Consider the following 21,697-nt stretch of genomic DNA (forward strand, 5'->3'; position numbering starts at 1 on the left):
ATTGCTTGAACCCAGGAGGCAGAAGTAACAGTGAGCCGAGATCATGCCACTGCACTCCAGCCTGGGCGACAGAGCGAGACTCCGTCTCAAAAAAAAAAAAAAAAAAAAAAACACCACTTTAAATAAAGGAGAGGCCCTCTTCATTCTCCTCCCTAGCAACTCGTACCATGAATTTGGTGGATTCCCTCCTGCCCTTTGTTTTCTTTTTAAAATATTTACTACACACAAATGTCTTCTTTTGTATCTCCTTTTATACAGGCTTTAGAATGATGAGAACGTGTGTGACAAACTGTTAAACGTGCAAAGTTGAAACAGTTGTTTGAAAGTACATAATCTATTGCACAAGTATCATTAATAATTCAAGAGGATTTACAGTATACAATTCCATAATAATTAGGCCTCTTTTAAAAAAACAAGAAAACTAAACAGGGAGAGATAAAGTGGGTGGTAACTCAGCCACTAGTGTAGGCTCAGAGGCCTACACTGGGCCACATCTCAAACACCCATTCCATGCCACCTCAGCTACCTGCTTCCACGGCAACCACTGGACTTCCTCAGTTACCCAATTAGTGTACTTCTGAAAGGTGAAATGCAAACAGCCGATTCTGATCACAATCTCTAATCCTAACTCTTTTTTTTTTGAGACGGAGTCTGGCTCTGTCGCCCAGGCTGGACTGCAGTGGCCGGATCTCAGCTCACTGCAAGCTCCGCCTCCCGGGTTCACGCCATTCTCCTGCCTCAGCCTCCTGGGTAGCTGGGACTACAGGTGCCCGCCACCTCGCCCGGCTAGTTTTTTGTATTTTTTAGTAGAGACAGGGTTTCACTGTGTTAGCCAGGATGGTCTCGATCTCCTGACCTTGTGATCCACCCGTCTCAGCCTCCCAAAGTGCTGGGATTACAGGCTTGAGCCACCGTGCCTGGCCAATCCTAACTCTTATCAAACTCTTTGAGGAACCCTCTCCTGCAACCCCTCCACTTTCTCCCCGACAGCAACAGAAGGAAGCAACAGCTCCCTCCTTCCCAATCCAGCCTGGACCACATTCACTGGACATCCACTCCAACTGCCGAGACTCACTGTCTTCACATTATACATTCTAGTTAAATCTGCCCCCTAGGTAAATAAATCCCTCTATCTTTTCCTTGCCTATACTCAGGCTGCTTAGCACTGCAAGATGGGAAGGAGTAAGTAAAAAAGGTTTCACTAGAGATTCAAGGATACCAACCTCAGCTGGGCCCTTTATGCTTGCATCCTTCTGTGTTTATACAGACATTTTCAACAATGCCTACTTCAAATCTTCTCAGACATCCTACAGTGTCACCTAGTCTCAAGGGACAACTCCATCTCTTGTCTCCAAGAAAATGAAAGCCACCAGAAGTTAAGTCCATCCATTTCCTGCCACCCTAGAAGATAAACTTAGCTGTCCTTGCTTCCACACAGTGCGAGAGGCAGCCGTCATCCTCCAGCTTTCCTATCCAAGTGGGCTGAGTTCATTACCATCCCAGGAACCCTGCTCTACCACTGAGATCCTCTCTCTCAGACACTAGATTTCCTTCTTTCTACTGCCACATTTCCATCAGCATTTAATTTCCTCGAATCTCTCCCATCTTATACCACAACATACTTCCCTTTTCTGTTACCTCTTTCCCCCTTCCTTGTCACAGATAAGGTTCATTAAAAAGCTTTGTCTCCTCTCTCTCTCTCTCTCTTTTTTTCAATACAGACAGGGTTTCACCATGTTGCCCAGGCTGTTCTCAAACTCCTGGTCTCAAGCAATCCACCACCGGCCTTGGCCTCCCAAAATGTTGAGATTACCAGCATGAGCCACCGTGCCCATCTCTTATCTACTTCTCAATGATTGTACTTTGGCTCCATACTCAATAAACCACTGAAGTCTACTCAGTTTGTTCTTATCAAGGTCACGAACCACATGGCTAGATACTATGCTGGCCTAACTACCTTACTTTACTACAGTATTTGACACTGTTGACTACTCTGTCCTTTTGAAATGACTTTTATGTTAGCTTTCATCATACCTCATTGCCACAGTCTTCCTATGTGATTTTTTTGTTTCCTTTGCAAGGTCCCGTTCTTCTAACCTGCCCTGTCTCTTAAACATGGGTGATCTGCAGGGTTCTGATCTTCGTCTTGTCTTCTCACATTTACAGACCATCATTCCAGTGGCTGCACTTAGCATTACTGCTAACTGCTACCCTATCAGCATCTGGAGCATGTGCATCTTTCCCCAACCCAATGTCTACAGGCTAGCTCCAAACAGATATCCCATAGGCACCTCAAATTCAAAATATCCCCATATTAAACTCATCTTTTCCCCCAAACCCAGTTCGTTCTTCTACATTCTTATCTCAGTATCACACTATCCACTCAATGCACAAGTCAGAAAAATGACCCCACTTCAACCTCCTCCCAAATAAATCACCCAGACTATCGACCAAACTTCCTCAGTATCTATTCAGTCTGCCCCTTTTCTCATCTCATGTTGATTACCTTAATTTGGATTACTATCATCTCTCTAAAATGACTCCTCTGCACCGTGACTGGTATAAATATGGATCTTGTCATTTTTGTGTTAATATTCTTTCAGTGACATGTCACTGCTGCCAGTTCAAAAAACAATCTACCATTTTTATCATCTAATGTCTGCCAGATTCTTCTGCGACTATCTCTCATGTTAGCAGGAATCACATTCAATAGCTATTAAGGAAGTATTCATCCTTTCCCTTAAATTCTATATTCCAGCAGCACAAAACTCTCTGCAGTTGCTGGTGCTTTTCTTTAGGCTTTTGTTTTTTTGAGATGGGGTCTGGCTATGTTGCCCAGGTTGGTCTTAAACTCTTGGGCTCAAGTGATGCTCCCACCTTAGCCTCCTGAGTAGCTGGAATTACAGGCATGTGCCACTGTGCCTGGCTCTCTATCCCTAATGAGGTCTCTCCATCCTCACTGAAGGTTAAGTTATAGAGCACCCTTACCCCTTGCTCCTTTCCTTACTTTCCAAAGTACTATTTATTACCCCAATTGCAATTTTATCTCCCCAACATGCTCTAAACCATCTTGAGGATTGGGACTGTAAGTGGTTCTCCCTTGTATCTCTACTACCCAGTAGTTTGTGGCACAGGAGTTCACTTAGTATTAGCTGAAATGAATTTTTAGAACTTTGCGTTTTAGATCTCTATGAAGCCTTGGCATCCAGTCTAACACTCTCATTTCTCAGAAGAAGACACTATAGGCCCAGATGTCCTGTCTTTCCAAACTCACAGATCTAAACCAGGTGTAGTGGTGCACACTTGCAGTGTCAGCTACTCGGGAGGCGGAGGCGGAAGGATCACTTGAGCCCAAGAGTTGGAGATAAGCATGTACAACATAGTCTCAAAAAAGGACACAACAGAAATCACAGGCCTTGTTTAGCGGAAGAGCAGCATCCAGGCCATTTGATTCTTGGTCAAGGTGTTAGCAGTGTGGTGCCTGCGATGAGTGTGATCATCAGTGTGATGAGTCCTTTCAGAGGACTTGGGAACAGCGGGATGAAAACTGAGAACAGCTTATAAACTTATTAATTCCGTGCCAGGACTTGACCTCTCAGTTATACAGAAAGAAGGTTAAGATGTAACAGGGACAGTGAGAACAGGCGCCAGAAGACAGTTCTAGTCTCAAAGTCAACAGTGGATCATTTATGCTGGTCCTGGGCCGCTGAAGAGGGAAGCAGGAGAAGGCTGCAGTGGATCCTGAGGGCAGCAAAGAATGACAGACACCCAAAAGTGAAATGCCAGTGACTGAGGGAGGAAGGCAGTGAGCCTAATTAAGAGTTTCAGGTAAATTACAGAATTCCAACATGTGGGAACAGCAATTCTCTACTCAGGACTGAGTTTTTCTATTTTTTTTTTAATTTGTGTAACTTTATTTTTTATTTTTTTTTGAGTTGGAGTCTTGCGCTGTTGCCCAACCTGGAGTACAGTGGCGCGATCTCGGCTCACTGCAAGTTCCACCTCCCGGGTTCACGCCCGTTCTCCGGCCTCAGCCTCTGGAGTAGCGGGGACTACAGGCGCATGTCACCAGGCCCAGATAATTTTTGTATTATTAGTAGAGACAGGGTTTCACCATGTTGACCAGGCTGGTCGCAAACTCCTGACCTCAAGTTCCCACCTTGGCCTCCCAAAGTGCTGGGATTACAGGTGTGAGCCACCGCACCCGCCCTGTGTAACTTTAAAAGCAACAGTTTAAGTGACTACTAGGCAGAGCTCACGTACTAGGGTACAGATTTCAACACTGTGTTGAAATACAGTAAATCTATCCTAATGTACGATATACAGTCACACACTGCATAAAAGCATTTCGGTAAACAACAAACTGCATATATGACAGCGACAGTACCTTCGTAAGACTATAATGGAACTGAAAATTCCTACTGCCTAGTGACACTGTAGCTGTCATATCATAGCTCACATCTGTGTAAACAAACCTATTCTGCTGCCAGTCACAGAAAAATGCAGCATGTACAATTACAAATAGTACATAATACCTGATAATGATAAATGACTGCGTTACTGGTTTATGTATTTACTATACTATTCTTTTTATCATTATTTTACAATATACTTCTACTTAAATAAAAAAGGTAACTGTAAAACAGCCTCAGACAGGTCTTCAGGGGGATTCCAGAAGAAGGCATTGTTACCAGAGGAAATGACAGCTCCATGCTTGTTACTCCCCCTGAAGACCTTCCAGTGAGACAGGATGCGGAGGTAAAAGACAGTGATACTGATGAACCGGATCTCGTGGAGGTCTAGGCTAATGTGTGTGCCTGTGATTTAAGCTAACAAAAGGTTAAAAAAAAATTAAAAATCTAAATATAAAAAAAGCATATAGAATAAGAATATAAAGAAAATATTTTTGTATAGCTGTACAATGTTTAAGCTAAGTGTCATTAGAAAAGGGTCAAGATGTTAAAAGTTGTTTATAAAGTTACAGTAAGCAAAGGTTTGAAGAAAGAAAATTACTGAAGTTTTAAAATAAATTTCATGCATTCTAAGTATACAGTATTTATAAAGTCTGCAGTAGTGTATAGTAATGTCCTAGGCCTTCACATTCACTCACCACCCACTCACACCCAGAGCAACTTCCAGTCCTGCAAGCTCCATTCATGGAAACTGCTCTATACAAGTGTACCATTTTTTTTTTGAAACAGAGTTTCACTCTTGTTGCCTAGGCAGGAGTGCAATGGCGTGATCTCGGCTCACTGCAACCTCCGCCTCCCAGGTTCAAGCGATTCTCCTGCCTCAGCCTCCCAAGTAGCTGGGATTACTGGCATGTGCCACCATGCTCGGCTAATTTTGTATTTTTAGTAGAGATGGGGTTTCTCCATGTTGGTCAGGTTGGTCTCCAGCTTCCGACCTCAGGTGATCGCCAGCCTCGGCCTCCCAAAGTGCTGGGATTACAGGCATGAGCCACCGTGCCCACCCAAGTTGTACCTTTTCTAGATTTAAATACGTTTAGATAACAAATACTACTGTGTTACAGTTGTCTACAGTATTCAGTACAGTAAAATGCTATACAGGTTGTAGCCTAGGAGCAATCAGCTATACCCTACAGCCTAGGTGTGCAGTCGGCTATACCATCTTGGTTTGTGTAAGTACACATACTCCATAATACTCACACAATGACAAAATTGCCTGGTGACACATTTCTCAGAATGTATCTCTACTGTTAAATGATACATGATGGTACCAAGTACAATTTAGAAATATGAATCAGGAAAAGCACGTCTGTGTTTTAAGTGTTAAATGAAATTGTTTTGGGAGTCATTTTTGTGAAATCAGTCTGAAGCCCTTTTCCTTGGTGCTGTTGTCCACATCTGAGTACTTCGAGTTAGAAAGGCATATACTGCCTTACCTACGAAAACATGTGTACGTACAAATGTACCCAAAGAAGAGATGGGCTGGGCCACTAGGAATAACTCTGAACTGGCTTGCCAAGGGTGGTGCAACCTTTGCTATTATCAAGCAGGTGGGAAACCAGGAGGCTATGGCTGCAGGTGTTAGCTCCAGCGCCTAGAAATACCACCCTCCTTTCATTTTCTGTGTCTTAACTCTATTCCAAATTCAAGTCTCCCATGAATGCATCTGACTAGGATCTAAGTCTCATTGGAAATGAGTCTAGAAAGTGTATTTTAGTTTTTTAGTCTTTGCTCTAAGGGAAGATACAGTAAGAGGACTATGGAACAGACAGTGAGGAGTCAGCCGATTGACTGCATCATCCAAAAGGCATGCCAGGTGCCAAGGGTGTGTGCTCACGGGAGAGTGGTCCTCAGGGGATACAGCTTTCTGGAGGAAGTGGTATCTAAACTGAAAGCGAACCAGGTGATTTTATTGAAAAGTGTTACCCCAAGTGAGAGGCTCATTAACGCTCTGCAAAGAAATCACAGCAGCAGAATGCCATCTATCTGCAGAAGAACCAGACTAATCTGGAGAGGAAATTCGCCTACCAGCTGAGCCAGCCATCATCAGATGAAAAAGGTGAAAGAGAAGTACAAAGAACCAATAGAAGAAATCAATGAAATAGGAAATTAAGCTGTAGCTCATAGACCTTACTGAAGAAAAGGAAAAACAAAATCCAAAACAAAGCCAATAGCTTAGCCTTCATCCAGGCTTAGCCCAGGCTGTAGGAAGCAGGCCTGCCACAAATGCCCTGAGGGAAAGGAAATGAGCAACCCAAATCCCAGCCCCTGGTTCTGAGATAGCTTTGGATTTGAAAAGACAAGAGGAAACCAAGGAGACTCAAGGTGTCAGCTAGAAGCCTCCGAGGAATATCCTGGAGTGGCCTCAGAAGCCAGGCTGAGAGCAAAGAAAAAACTATGTGAGGAAGAGGTGTTGGGGAAGGCGAAGAGGAAGGGAAGGACCTGCCCAAACTCTGAAAGTGTCAGCGACCCTACTGGCGAGCCAGGAAAATTCAGAGGCTCAGGACCCTGAGTGGGACCAGCCTATCATCAGTGAGGGTGAGGAAGAGCAGGATGTTGAAGATGAAAGCCCAGGGATGACTACAACGTGGCTGAAAATAAGGCAGAATCCAAAACAGACAAAGAGGCAGTCCCTGCAGAATAAGGAAACTCTAAATGTCCTTAATGCTGAAACTGGAAAGACATTATGCTTCCTTGACAAGTTAGAAATGCAGAATCAGCTTGGTGTGGTGGCTCACACCTGTAATCGCAGCACTTTGGGAGGCTAAGGTGGGCCGATCAATTGAAGCCAGGTGTTCAAGACCAGTCTGGCCAACATGATGAAACCTTGTAGCTGGGTGTGGTGGTGCACACCTGTAATCCCAGCTACTGGGGAGGCTGAGGCACGAAAATTGCTTGAACCCAGGAGGCAGAAGTAACAGTGAGCCAAGATCGTGCCACTGCACTCCAGCCTGGGCAACAGAGCAAGACTCCCTCTCAAAAAACAAAAAAGAAAAGTTAAGTCATACATTTCAGGTCAGGTCTGCACAAAGACATTACAACGAAATATTTATGTGGAATTGAATACTTCAAAACTGTGAAAAAGACTATGTAAAAAAAGACACATCTAAACATTTTTAAAGTACCCAAAGGAGTAAAGAAATTGATTTAAAAAAAACCTGTTTATCCCAGCAAGTGGCTCATTGACTATTAGGCCAATGGGGATGCCACCATCAACAGCCGTGACAGGCTCTCCTTACCCCTGAGGTTCATCTGATGAGCTGGCGTGCCACTGGATTCCTCTTTGCTCTTATAACAAGAAATGGATGTGTCTTTGAAGGTGCACCAATATTGCTTGTAACCTTTCAGAGTCAGCTTTTTTGGCCTATGTATGAAACAGAATTAACAACAAAATCACTCTGAAGTAACTTTATTAACGCTATATTAGCAAAGTTTCACAATATTAAGTCTGGGGTCAAGTTTTACACGTGCTGACATCGATCCCCCTTGGTCAGTGTCTTAGAGTCAGTGCTGCTGTTACTGGATACGAGCCTCCCTTCTCAATCTACTCTAGACAATCACACAAACAGCGTGCCTGTGTTCCAGTATTCTGCAGCTGTAGTCATCACATCTATCACTAACTAGGAGTCACATGGGAAGGGTAGGAAAAGAAAGGTGAAGTAAATGTCAGTAATTGGAAGATTCCTAAATCCTGTAATTACCTGCAGGTTTATGGGTGTCTGCAGAGTTGCCTTGGGGCCTCTATAAAGATGCAAGTTTACCTGGCAGGACTGAAAGTGGGGGAAGTGCTGCTTTCTCCAGGGTAAATTCCAATGGTGACATTAACTTGCCACTCCAATGTCAAATACAGAAGGAAGATGACAGAGCAGTCATGAGGGTGTGTAAGGACCTTAAGGTGCAGGTAGATGAGAAATGTGTCAAGGGGGAAGGAGAAAGGGTAGGGTAGTGGCATCTGAAATCATGCCCTTATCTCAGAAATGTTCCATATTTTGAACTGTTGTATGTTCAGCTACGGTAAATGTTTTATTCTAGAGTAGTTTTATCTTATATAGTAGAAAACAGTATTTTCCACATCATCTCCTTTCCTTTTTCTCCTCTCTGCCTTAATGCCGAGCTCTCCTGATTCTGTGGAATGTAGCTGGATAGTGTTTACAAATCTTGATCAGATATACTAGAACTTTATATAAAATGTTCCATGAACAAATGAACAGAGTTCAGTAGAATCTTGCGCTCTGAACGAGGAAATAATCGCTGGCAGTAACACGGTTCATTATGTACTGCTTCCAACTGAGGCCCAGAGGGGCTGTGCCACTGTATTACCGTTTCAGCATCTGTATGATGCAATCTAGGTTTCACGATCTTTTTTTTAAAAGAAAAATGTTTATCTGATAAAAGAATGAGCACTGTGATTTTAATTTCATAAAAGTGGTTATTTTCTCTCATGGTAATTTGGTGTTCACCTAACTGGTGAATCTGTTTACAGTAGATGCGTTAGTCAAACTTACAGTTAGTTTCAACGTGACCATGACTATAAAACTGACAGTCATTAATATTTGGAATCCCTCCTCTTTTTGTACTTACTTGAAAACTTTAATATAGTCAGCAAGTTCAGGAATGGAAGTAATGTCACCCTAGGAGAGAGTTAAATCCTTTTTTATTTTTATTTTTTAGTATTTGAAATTCTTTCTAATGTTTGGTATCTGATATCAAGAACTAGCTTACTTAAACAGAATGACATAAAATACAGATGATAAAGATTTTAACACAATCACATTACATGGTCTTATGGACCATATTCTTGGTACAAAGGCATTTTCAAATAGCATAAAAGGTTAACAAAATTTTCATCAAAATGGCAATTGACACAACTCATAAGAAAATATGTTATCTTTAATACCGCTGAAACTGTAGCTGCATATAAATCTGCACATTGTAAAAGGCCCGAAGTGTTTCTTCAGCAGTAACTAATCCCTATACTTAAAAACCAAACCCAGCGTTTCACAATTTTCCCGAGATCTATTTTTTTTTGTAATATTTCAAATGTGCACATCACTAAGTGGATTTTTACCATGACTTGAGATTATTTTCCTCTGCAGAAATGTCTTCTCATCACTTGTAAAAGAATTTGCAGAGTATTAGAGTATTAGATCTATTCTTACTGTGTTGCATGCACTAGAGACGAATACATTACTACTTTAGAAACAAACAAACTTCCCAGCGGTGGCAGGAGCACTGCTTAAAGCCAGGAGTTTGAGATCAGACTAGACAACACAGTCAGACCCCATCTCTAAAAAAATTAAAAATTTAGCCAGGTGTGGTGGTGCATGCTTGTAGTCTCAGCTACTCAGGAGGCTGAGGCAGGAAATGGCTTGAGCCCTGGAGTTTGAGGATGCAGTGACCTATGGTGTGCGCCACTGCACTCCAGCCTGAGCAACAGACCAAGACCCTGTCTCAAAACAAAACCACCACTTTGCTCAAAGTTCCTGAAAAACTAACATCTGATTTCTCTCTCTAAAGCATTAAATATTTCTCTCCACCACCCCCCAAATACTTTGAACCTAAATCCACAAAATGGAACGCATCAATTCAAGCTAAATTAGTAGGTTAAAAAAAAGATTCATCCTACCAAAATTGTTGACGTTTTACCCCCTTCCAAAGTAATCTCCAGGTCTGAAAGGGCAGCATCAACTTCATCAACTTCTTTGTCACTGTTGTTCAAATGATTCTCTGATGTCATGATTGACAGCTTATTGATATGATACTGAAACCAGAATTATTTTATTAAATTGCTATAACTGTAAAACTCTAAGATGAAATTACTATCTGAATCTATATTGAATGCTTTTCAGTACCTTAATTGGAAAAGACAGAAGCGTCTGGGAACTAGAACGAAAGGAAATAAAGGGCATGGCACCTGAAATCAGTATCCTAAACCTGCTAATAAATATTTATCCAAAAGACGTAGGGTCTTTGGACACATGCCAATGAATTCATCGTTTGGGGGCCCTTAGACTTAAGAGAGTTAACTGTCCTCAACTGTATTTCACATTAACAGAGATTTGACTTTTTTTTTTCATTGTAATCTTCCCTGTGTCTATAACAGGGCCTGTTATCAAGAAATATTGAATGGACATATAGAATATGCGTAAGGTCTTTTGTAGAAACGGATGAACACTGAATGCTGTACCTTGCTCCTATTACCCAGGAGAAAGTCATCATTACTATGTCAAAAGCTAAAGCTCCACCTTTTCCCCATCCTCGATTCAATGCTCTGTATTCTCATATGTAAGAATGTTTGTACGTTGAGTACGCACATGGATACCCACATACATGTGGGTGGGGAGGGGTGGAGAGAGAGCAGTCAGTAGTGGTGACTACTCATATGTAGACAGGAAAATTTTGGGATACAGAATAGTTATTGATTTTAAATATACTTCAGTAAGTGACTTAGAACCAATATTCATAATCTAATAGATTTTTATGTTAAACCTTAAGTCTTCTACAAAGGTCAGCAGAACCTTTAAATCTTAATCCAATTACCTTTCAAAGCAACAAATGGTGTTCCAAATGTCTGAAGTATTCATTTAATACATTCATTTCATGGCAGCATTTAGTGAACTAATCTGAGGCCACTTACCAATGTTCTTCTGTGTTTTAAGGTTTAGTGACTGGTAATGAATAGTCTCTGGCTACTTCAATTGTGCTGAAATGAGATCTTACAATGGCAGAAATGTCCATGTTCATAAATTACGGAAAATGAGGTAGAGGTTGAGGTCCTCAGGTCCCAAATGTCAGAGTATATTAAGAATCAAGTGAAGAACTGGTCAAAAATACAGATCCTTAGGTTTACTCCAGAGATCCTGATTCAGGAAGTCTGGGGTCCAGCCTGGAATCTGCAGTTTTACTCACTGCTCTGGGTAATTCTGATGCAAAATGTCCTTATGAGTCATACTGGAGAAATCCTGGCTGTGAATGGGACTTAAAAAATCCAGCCTTGCTTTCAAAAGTGCAAGGGATATCTTAAATTTCTTAATACATACTCTGACATAAATGCTTTAAAAACAATGTGACTAATTCATCTACTTTACTTTTTATCCCCACCTTCTTGTTTTGTATTATTTTGCTTCTTTTTACTATCGTAAATTTACTTTACACAACGATCCAGATGTCCCAAGGAGAGTATACTTCAGAGTATAGGCTCTGTCTGAAAGAAAAAATACTAGGCATCTCCTCCTCACCATACTTTCAGTTTCCTTATTCTGATACTAGATGGTTTCATACAAACTTAGGGTCAGTCTCTGAGAAAGCCTCTAACAACTCAAGGTATCTGTATGCCAAAATACTCTCATTAAATCTAGATTCTAAAATGGTCTTGGAGGGCTATGGTTTTGAGACCATTCCACTTCCATGAACTGAAACCTATGGTCTTCTGAGGTGTTCTTTCTGTACTGATACAGAATGTCCACAATACATTCGGTGAGGGGGGCTGCAGAATCACGTCATTCCTGTGAGAACACAACTGTGTGTACTCTCATTTTACAAACACGTTTTGAGCACCTACTATGTGCCACGCATACAACAGGCATCTGTTGGTTTTAAAAACAACCATAAACATGACTATTTAATATAAAAATAAAGCAACAGTATAAAATCTGTGGTCTTTCACACATATTTTACAGGTATTATTATTGTATCATTGGCAAAACCTCCACTAGAAAATCATGAGCCTGTATCAAAGTGAGAAGGATGCAGGAAGAAAGCCATAACCAGGTAAGGGGACTCCCAACAAACTGCTCCAGAATTTAATTCAAGAAATTCACCAGAGAGTCAGAATTATCAGGAAACACAATACAGGATCTTAATTGACTCATTAAGCAAGTCCCTAGAAAATAACTGAAAATATCTGTCACCTGAGATTTTCCTTGTCTACGCTTCTTTGCCACTCTTCTCATTACGTAAACTAAGGTGAAAATTAGATGTTCTTGCTTTATTTAGTTTTTTTTTTGCTCATCTCACTCCCCATTCTTGCTTTCTAATGGCAACTTTTTGAGTCACAACTGAAAACTTTTCTGGATGCATAAAAGAAGGCATCCAGAAGACTGAGAACATTTTTGTGTTCTAAGGAAAAACAAAATCCTTTCTACAGTGAAAAGTTCTTAACTGAATGTCAACTCTGCTTCCTGTACTTCTGTTATTTATAGAACACCAACTTCATCAGGACTTTAGGCTGAACCTAGAATCCCATCATAACCGGGAATACTTGCCAAAGCATTACTAGGGTATCTGAAATTTAAGAAAGATGAATTAATTTGGTCACCAGACCTCAGTATCTGTAAGAATGTGGATATGTGGATGCCACCTTAAAGTTATTAATGAAGTGGATAATTAATTTTTAAATAAGCTCCCCTATAATTCTGAAGAAGGTGGCATGTAAGAACCACATATGTAAGAACCACATATGAAAAAACTGATTTAATCTAAGGAAGCTTGTCAGTTATCTACTTAAGAATTATCACTGTAGGCCGGGTGCGGTGGCTCAAGCCTGTAATCCCAGCACTTTGGGAGGCCGAGATGGGTGGATCACGAGGTCAGGAGATCGAGACCATCCTGCCTAACACGGTGAAACCCCGTCTCTACTAAAAATACAAAAAACTAGCCGGGCAAGGTGGCGGGTGCCTGTAGTCCCAGCTACTCAGGAGGCTGAGGCAGGAGAATGGTGTAAACCCGGGAGGCGGAGCTTGCAGTGAGTTGAGATCCGGCCACTGCACTCCAGCCTGGGAGACAGAGCCAGACTCCGTCTCAAAAAAAAAAAAATAAAGAATTATCACTGTAGAAAAAGGTTTGGTTCCACTAGTCTCTCTAAATCTTATCACCTAAAAGTATTGCTGTGCTACAGCCCATTTTATAATGTGTTGTATCATCCCCAGCTATTTATGAAATTATGCAGGTAAGCTTCAGATTAGATTTCAGAAATCTAATTTTTAATAAATATTTTCTTTCCAAGGAAAAACTGAGGAGCTTTGAGCAGATATATATTTGGGGGTGAGAGGATAAATTTTTTCCTACAAAATAGAGAAAAGTACTTAAGTATACCACTAAACTCTTGGAAAAGATAAAAAATAAAACTAAAATGTATTGGTTTTGCTTTCCTAAGTGTCTGCTCACTTTCTTCATGGCAAAAATTCTGTCTTGTGAAATGTTACTGGAATTACTATTCCACTTTACTGTTTAAAAATACCTCCCTACCCTTTACCGGAATAGGTCCCATTTCCTAGACCTTTCAACTACCTGCAGGGCTGCAAACATCATCATTTCTTCTTCTGTGCATTCAATTTCTTCCAGGAGAATGGCCCATTTGGCCTGCTCGTAAAGCTGATTGATTCTGATTGCATCATACTGCAGCAAGAGAAATAGTTATTTTGTAATATATAACCTTTACCATTGAAAAATTTCAAACTCTGAATACTCAATTGACAAGAAAAATTTAATACTTTTTTTCCCCTGGGATTTTAATTTACAAGCAAGAATTTTTATTTATAATCAAGTATTATTAGAAGGATACCTATAGGTCAGTCATGCATATATATGCCCACATCTAATTTTCTGTTAAAAATGACATTAAAGGCCAGGCACAGTGGCTCACGCCTGTAATCCCAGCACTTTGGGAGGCCGAGGCGGGAGGATCACGAGGTCAGGAGATCTAGACCATCCTGGCTAAGACGGTGAAACCCCGTCTCTACTAAAACTACAAAAAAAAAATTAGCTGGGTGTGGTGGCGGATGCCTATAGTCCCAGCTACTTGGGAGACTGAGGCAGGAGAATGGTGTGAACCTGGGAGGGGGAGCTGGCAGTGAGCCGAGATCGCACCACTGCACTCTAGCCTGGGTGACAGAGCAAGACTCCGTCTCAAAAAAAAAAAAAAGACATTAAAATATGACAGAGAATAATTGATTTTACTGTATTAAAAGTAGATCCTGTATGTTATTTTTCAGGGAAATAACCACTAGACATTATAGCCTTTAACATAAGAAATCTAATTTGATGACATTAAAGTAAGGCAGAACTACCAGTTATTTTTCAGTGTCGTTACTGCAACTTGCCATACTAAAATGTAATCAGAAAGCAAATTATTTTGGGGAACTTTTTGTTCACTGTAGAGAAGCATAACCCAGATAAAGTGGCAAGTCCGTGGAAACGGCAGTTATTTTAAGTATGCAAAACACAGGGCAAATATACCTGTGGAAAATGTTTACTTACATGTTATTCAATTATCCATTTAATTATATAAATAAAAGTCAATAGTAATGCCTTAAGAATACTATAGATTGAGTATTCCTTATCCAGAATGCTTGAGACCTTCTGTTTTGAATTTAGAATTTGTATAGATGTTGGAATATTCCATTATACCAGTTGAGTGTGCCTAACACAGAAATCCAAAATGAACATATCCTTTCAGCATCATGTCAGTCCTCACAAGTTTTAGCTTGTGGAGCACTCTACATTTTCAAATTAGGAATGCTCAACATGTATTTTAGAATGTTGACAAAATACATCTCCATTCCCCTCACAAATGTTAACTATTCCCAAAGTAGCTTTGGCTTTACTAAAAGTAGATAAGATGTGGCCTGAAAATGAATTAAAATTATTTTCTATAATTTTATTATAGAGATTTTACTGTTGTATAAAGAATTACTTAAGCATATAATAAAAGATGATAAACATAACATTAAAATCTATACTATAGTCCAAACATGAAAAAGATGAGAGGGTAGCCAAGAGAGGTTTTTTCCCCCAGGCTGAAAGAGAAGTAGAAGATTCAAACCTCTGTGCCAAGGACAGGGAAAAAACTTTCAGATATTTATAGCAAAGTTAAATCTTACCAGAAAAGTGAAGTACTATGGTAGCTGAGATAATACCAATCATAGTACAGACAAATAACAGTGTTTGCCTGTTACCGAGGAAAAATATGTAGACCTAAGAAAAATGTGGCTGGGCATGGTGGCTCAGGCCGGTAGTCCCAGCACTTTGGGAGGCTGAGGCAGGAAGATGACTTCAGCCCAGGAGTTTTGAGACCGGCTTGGATGAAAAAGTGAGACTCTCTCTCTACAGAAAATCAAGTTAGCCAGGTATGGCTGGGTGAGCTTGCAGTCCCAGTTACTTGGGAGGCTAAAGTGGGAGAATGGCTTGAGTCCAGGACTTTGAGGTTGCAGTGAGTCATGATCACGCCACTGCATCCAGCCTGGGGGACAGAATGAGACCCTGTCTCAAGAAAAAACCTTTTTTTTGAAGCAACATCTTTTGGCACGTAATTAGTAATCTAAAAGTAACTGAAAAGGTAATCTTTCTGAAACTTTTCTTTTACTTAAATATAGTTGAAGAGAGGTCTTAAATTTTAAAAATGAACTTTGCCAATTCTTTTTTTGTTTGTTTGTTTGAGATGGAGTCTTGCCCTGTTGCCCAGGAGGGAGTGCAGTGGCACAATCTTGGCTCACTGCAAGCTCCACCTTCCAGGTTCAAGCGATTCTCCTGCCTCAGCCTCCCGAGTAGCTGGCATTACCAGCGCACGCCACCATGTCTGGCTAATTTTTGTATTTTTAGTAGAGACGGGGTTTCACCATGTTGGCCAGACTGGTCTTGAATTCCTGACCTCGTGATTCGCCCACCTTGGGCTCTCAAAGTGCTGAGATTACAGGCGTGAGCCATCGCACCCGGCCTGAACTTTGTTAATTCTATAGTACCAAACGAGTACCTTTAAAATACAAATCATGCCACATTAAGAGCTTAGATATTAAAAAAAAAAAACAACAAAAAACAAAACCAAATCAACCAAAAGTTTCATTATCTTAATAACAACAATAAAAAAGGTTTAGTTATGCTGCCAACCTACTAAAATAGACGTATTTAAAATACAAATACTTTTGCTTAAAGGTTTGGGTTTTTAATAATTATTCAAGATTTCCTATATACAAATAATTCCTTATTCCACCAACTTCCAAAAACAAACATCCATATGAACAAAACAAATAAATGGGGGGAAAAAAGATCCCTTTAAACCCTCGGTACCTTTGGATTCAAATCAAAAAAGCTGTAATACTTGAATCGGAGCAGTAAGGCCTCATTTTCCTTCACATCTTGTTCCATGAGAGATCTTGAGGAATCAAGCCATCTGGACAAATTAAGAATAGTGGAAGAAAACAACATAGAATTAAGACAACATTTCTACCTCTAGTTGGATAAAGAAATTCAATTTTATCTGTATCTTAAAACTTACCCTTGGTTGATTTTTGCTTTATCAAGAAGAGCTTGAGGTTTGAACATTTTTGCCAAGATTTCTGGTGACGTGATTGGTTGACTGACAGCAAGTATACCAGGATTGCCTTCTGACAAAGCACTGTCACCAAACCAAGCAGAAGTTGGTGACAAAGGGCTTCCATCATGAGCATCGTAAGTGGGGGTCATTGTTTTACTATACAGTCCTGGGCTTGAATATATACTTCCTAATAAGTAACATGAAAAACAGGTAGTAAGTATGCAGTACAGAATCTTATTTTTCAATAATAACACATACTATGACAAAAAGCACATTGTGAAACAAAAGTTTTATTCTGAAAGGAAAGCTTAGTATATTATTTTACCTGTTACGAGAACATGTGTAATTAATTCTCCTTTTATAACATTAAAATATGTAATAACAAAGCCTTAAGAATATAATTAAATTGGCAGAAATTCTGGGGAAAAAAAATCAGTTCAAGAGAATTAGAAAATAAGGATATAGCTGAAGCAGACAGACCAACATTTTTTGTCTTTAAATTGTGGCAAGGCTCACCTTTCAGAGGGCCAATGTAAAGAACATCAGTGCCTATAGGAAAGGAAAGAAAGGAATTCAGAAGGTAAAGGAAAGGCAACAACAGAGGACAGAAACAAAAGATTGAAAAGAAAATGAGAAAAAGAAAAAACAGATTTTCCCTAATTGTGAATCATAAACTGAAGTACACATTTCAAGTGGATTTAAGAGAACCTTAGAAGCTACAACCTAAGTAAACCAGGTTTTTTTTTTGTTCAACTTAAAAGAATGAAATTGTGCTCTAGTCAAGTACATAGTGACAAACATGTCTACAACTTTTACCACCATTTGAAATCCATATAATTTTAAGGTAACACAATAGAACTGAATTCATTCATATAGATTAAAAATAATTTCATGGTAATGTCTTCTCAGTGAATAAACAGGTTTCAACAGATTTACGAATAAAGTATTTTTTTTAAGTTCTAGGGTACAACAAATAAAGTATTAACGCAAAAGAGTAGATAAAAGTTTGCCCTAGAAAGAGTCTAACAGAGATATATTTAATAGTCAAATCCCAAAAGGAAGGGATATTGCCTTATTTATCTTCTGATTTCTTAGTATTAGGGCTAGGCATATGGTAGAGGCTACATAAATAACTATTTGTTACATTAGTCAACTGATGGTATGTGCTTATTTAAACTACAAAAATTAAGGAGATGAATTTAAGGCATTTAAAAATGTTCAGAATGACATTAAGTACAAGCAGCTCCCCCAAGTCCTAGCTCTGTTAAATTATATTTTGTCCTGTAGTCATAATTTTTCAAAAGAAAATGTGTAATAGGTATAACACTGCTCAACAATGTAAAGACAATGGCTTTTCCATTCCCTAAATTTAGGGTTAAGCTTAGGAATCCATCTCCTTTACTACTATTTTTTTTGAGACGGAGTCTCGCTCTGTTGCCCAGGCTGTAGTGCAGTGGCGCAATCTTGGCTCACTGCAAGCTCCACCTCCCGGGTTCACACCATTCTCCTGCCTCAGCCTCCCGAGCAGCTGGGACTACAGGCGCCCGCCACCACGCCCGGCTAATTTTTTGTATTTTTAGTAGAGATGGGGTTTCACCGTGGTCTGATCTCCTGACCTTGTGATCCGCCTGCCTCAGCCTCCCAAAGTGCTGGGAATACAGGCGTGAGCCACCGCGCCTGGCCCTTTCTTACTATTTTAACTCTTCTCCCCATGCAATGATAGAAACACTACCTGTGAAAAAGTGGTGCTAATGCTAGAGATTTTTGTAGCTGTCATGACCTAGTCTAGGAAGCAAAGGCAAAGTTAAAAAAAAAAAAAAAGTGTTTACTGAAAATATGTAATCTCTTGCTAGACACAGGATATTTGATTTGATGTCCCTGACATGTGTTCTTCCAATGTTAGTACTAAAAACACTTGTAAAATCTAGGCCGGGTGTGGTGGCTCACGCCTGTAATCTCAGCACTTTGGGAGGCCGAGGCGGGTGAATCACTTGAGGTCAAGAGTTCGAGACCAGCCTGGCCAACATGGTGAAAACAGGAAAATTAGCCAGGAGTGGTGGTGCATGCTATTGGGGAGGCAAAGGCCGTAGTGACCCAAGATTGAGCCAATGTACTCCAGCCTAGGCAATAAAGAAAGACTCTATCTCAAAAAACAACAAAAAACCCTTTAAAATCCGAACACTGTTAATCCTAAAACACAAAGCAAAGCTGTGAACTCTTTATCAGCATTTAAAGAACACCGGGATCGTTAGTCCTGGGGCTTTAAAAGCTAGATCCTTAAACTAGACAGGTATTTTTCAAAATTAAAATTGTGTGACACCTTTTGAAAGGATTAATTGGGCACCCCACACCTATAAAAGGGTTCAACACATTACTCCAACTCAGTTGGGCAAAGGGTATTTCTGCTACAGAGAGTGTGCATGTAGATAAAGTGTGAAAAAACATTAACTTCTAGGCAAAGTCTTGTTTATTTCAAAGATCTATTAAATAAATCTGTTACAAAGAATGTCAGAATACTGAAAATGTGCACCTAGTGTGCTTATAATTCCTATCCAAAACTGAGTCAAGTTAGAATGGACAATTTGCTTTATAAAGTTTCTAACATAGAAAAGATACTCCCCCTAAATCACTGATACAGTTTGGATCTGTTTCCCTGCCCAAATCTCATGTCTAATTGTCATCTCCAACGGTGGAGGAGAGGCCTGGTGGGAGGTGACTGGCTCACAGGGGTGGAGTTCTCATAATGGTTTTACACCATCCCCCCTTGGTACTGTATAGTGAGTGACTTCTCAGGAGATTTGGTTGTTTAAAAGTACGTAGCACCTCCCCCCTCCCACCCCTACCTCCTGCTCCAGCCACGTGAAGTGCTGGCTCCTCCTCTGCCTTCTACTGTAATTGTAAGTTTCCTGAGGCCTCCCCAGGAGCTGATGCCACCATGCTTCCTGGACAGCCTGCAGAACTGTGAGCCAATTAAACCTCTCTTCTTCTAAGTTACCAAGTCTCAGGTATTTCCTTATAGCAATTGGAGAAGGAACAAATACAATCACACATTTAATAGAATCAGCCACCCACCCCAATCTCCCTTTCAACTTCCTACAGTTTGTATCTTCTTCAATTCATACTTAATCACTTCATTGTTCTTATTTGTTCTGTAGGCACTATGTGATAATAACTCACTTAGTGTTCACAACAACTCTATTATTCTCACTTCAGAGGAGAAAACTGAGGCAAAGCAAGGCTAAATAACTTGTTCAAGGTCGGGAGCAAGTAAGCTGCAGCCAAGCTATCAATCAGCCGGTCTGGGCAGGCACGGTGGCTCAAGCCTGTAATCCCAGCACTTTGGGAGGCCGAGATGGGCAGATTGCCTGATGTCCGGAGTTCGAGACCAGCCTGGCCAACATGGTGAAACCCCGCCTCTACTAAAAAAAAAAAAATTAGCCAGGCACGGTGGTGGCATGCCTGTAATACCAGCTACTTGGGAGGCTGAGGCAGGAGAATAGCTTGAACCTGGGAGGCGGAGGTTGCAATGAGAGATTGCACCATTGCACTCCAGCCTGGGTGACAAGAGTGCAACTCCGTCTCAAAATAAACAAATCCAGCCAGTCTGCCCGTAGCGCTACACACTGCCTCCATGTACTATAACGTATGTAAGCCATTCCCAATTTAGTGTGCACATATGTTTTAAAATTCTGTTACTATTAAGGTGGCTCATGCCTGTAATCCCAGCACTTTGGGAGGTTGAGGCGGGTGGATCACCTGAGGTCAGGAGTTCAAGACCAGCCTGGCCAACATGGTGAAACTGTCTCTACTAAAAATATAAAAAATAGCCGGGTGCGGTGGCTCAAGCCTGTAATCCCAGCACTTTGGGAGGTTGAGGCGGGTGGATCACCTGAGGTCAGGAGTTCAAGACCAGCCTGGCCAACATGGTGAAACTGTCTCTACTAAAAATATAAAAAATAGCCGGGTGCGGTGGCTCAAGCCTGTAATCCCAGCACTTTGGGAGGCCGAGATGGGCGGATCACGAGGTCAGGAGATCGAGACCATCCTGGCTAACACGGTGAAACCCCGTCTCTACTAAAAAATACAAAAAAAAAACTAGCCGGGCGAGGTGGCGGGTGCCTGTAGTCCCAGCTACTCGGGAGGCTGAGGCAGGAGAATGGCCTAAACCTGGGAGGCAGAGCTCGCAGTGAGCTGAGATCTGGCCACTGCACTCCAGCCTGGGCGACAGAGCGAGACTCTGTCTCAAAAAAATAAAAAAATAAAAAAAATAACCTGGGTGTGGTGGTGCATACCTATAGTCGCAGCTACACGGGAGGCTGAGGCAGGAGAATCGCTTGAACCCAGGAGACGGAAGTTGCAGTGAGCTGAGATCACGCCACTGCACTCCAGCTTGGGTTACAGGGCAAGACTTTGTCTCAAAAAAAAAAAAAAAAAAAAATTTCTGTTACTAATGTCATTATTGCAAACCAATGCTTCAATAAACATTTGTGTAGTTATTTCCCAATTCTAGCAGCACTGCTGGGTCAGAGGGTATGGGTATTTTAAATTCCTCAGTCGCAGTTCAGATACAATCCCAACTAAGTTGTTTTCCTGAATGCCTGGTTTAAAATCCGTCTGAGGCAGAAATCTAGTAAAGACTCGGATAAAGTAGCAGATTTAGCAACAAAATATGAGCTTACTAAACAACATGGAAAGATAACTTAAAAACTATAAGGAGGAGAAATAAAGGGTTCAAAAAGCATTACAGTCTGAGTCCACCTACTGTAGATATTTAAAACCCGATATAATCAAACTCCTAAATATTGCTATATTTTAACACAGTAAAATTTACCTGATTATAAATTACATATTTTTAAAAAGAGTACTAAAGCAATAAATTTTACAAAATTTTCACCAAAATATCTATCTTATACCATAT

The 21,697-nt window shown here is 40.7% G+C and overlaps 1 protein-coding gene across 3 annotated transcripts in view; it reads right to left on the reverse strand.

Moving 5' to 3' along the window:
* Positions 1 to 21,697, reverse strand: part of FERMT2 (fermitin family member 2) — a 99,762-nt gene that overhangs the window by 8,958 nt on the left and 69,107 nt on the right. For all 3 annotated transcript variants that reach the window (XM_011961810.1, XM_011961811.1, XM_011961809.1), the window contains 6 exons: positions 16,741 to 16,966; positions 16,533 to 16,635; positions 13,758 to 13,865; positions 10,096 to 10,230; positions 9,051 to 9,100; positions 7,709 to 7,833 (listed from right to left, as the gene is read on the reverse strand). In XM_011961810.1, coding sequence (XP_011817200.1) covers positions 7,709 to 7,833; positions 9,051 to 9,100; positions 10,096 to 10,230; positions 13,758 to 13,865; positions 16,533 to 16,635; positions 16,741 to 16,966 — 747 coding nt within the window. The remainder of the gene's footprint in view (positions 1 to 7,708; positions 7,834 to 9,050; positions 9,101 to 10,095; positions 10,231 to 13,757; positions 13,866 to 16,532; positions 16,636 to 16,740; positions 16,967 to 21,697) is intronic.

This window comes from Colobus angolensis, unplaced genomic scaffold, assembly GCF_000951035.1.
Source record: "Colobus angolensis palliatus isolate OR3802 unplaced genomic scaffold, Cang.pa_1.0 Scaffold57, whole genome shotgun sequence".
NCBI lineage: Eukaryota > Metazoa > Chordata > Mammalia > Primates > Cercopithecidae > Colobus > Colobus angolensis.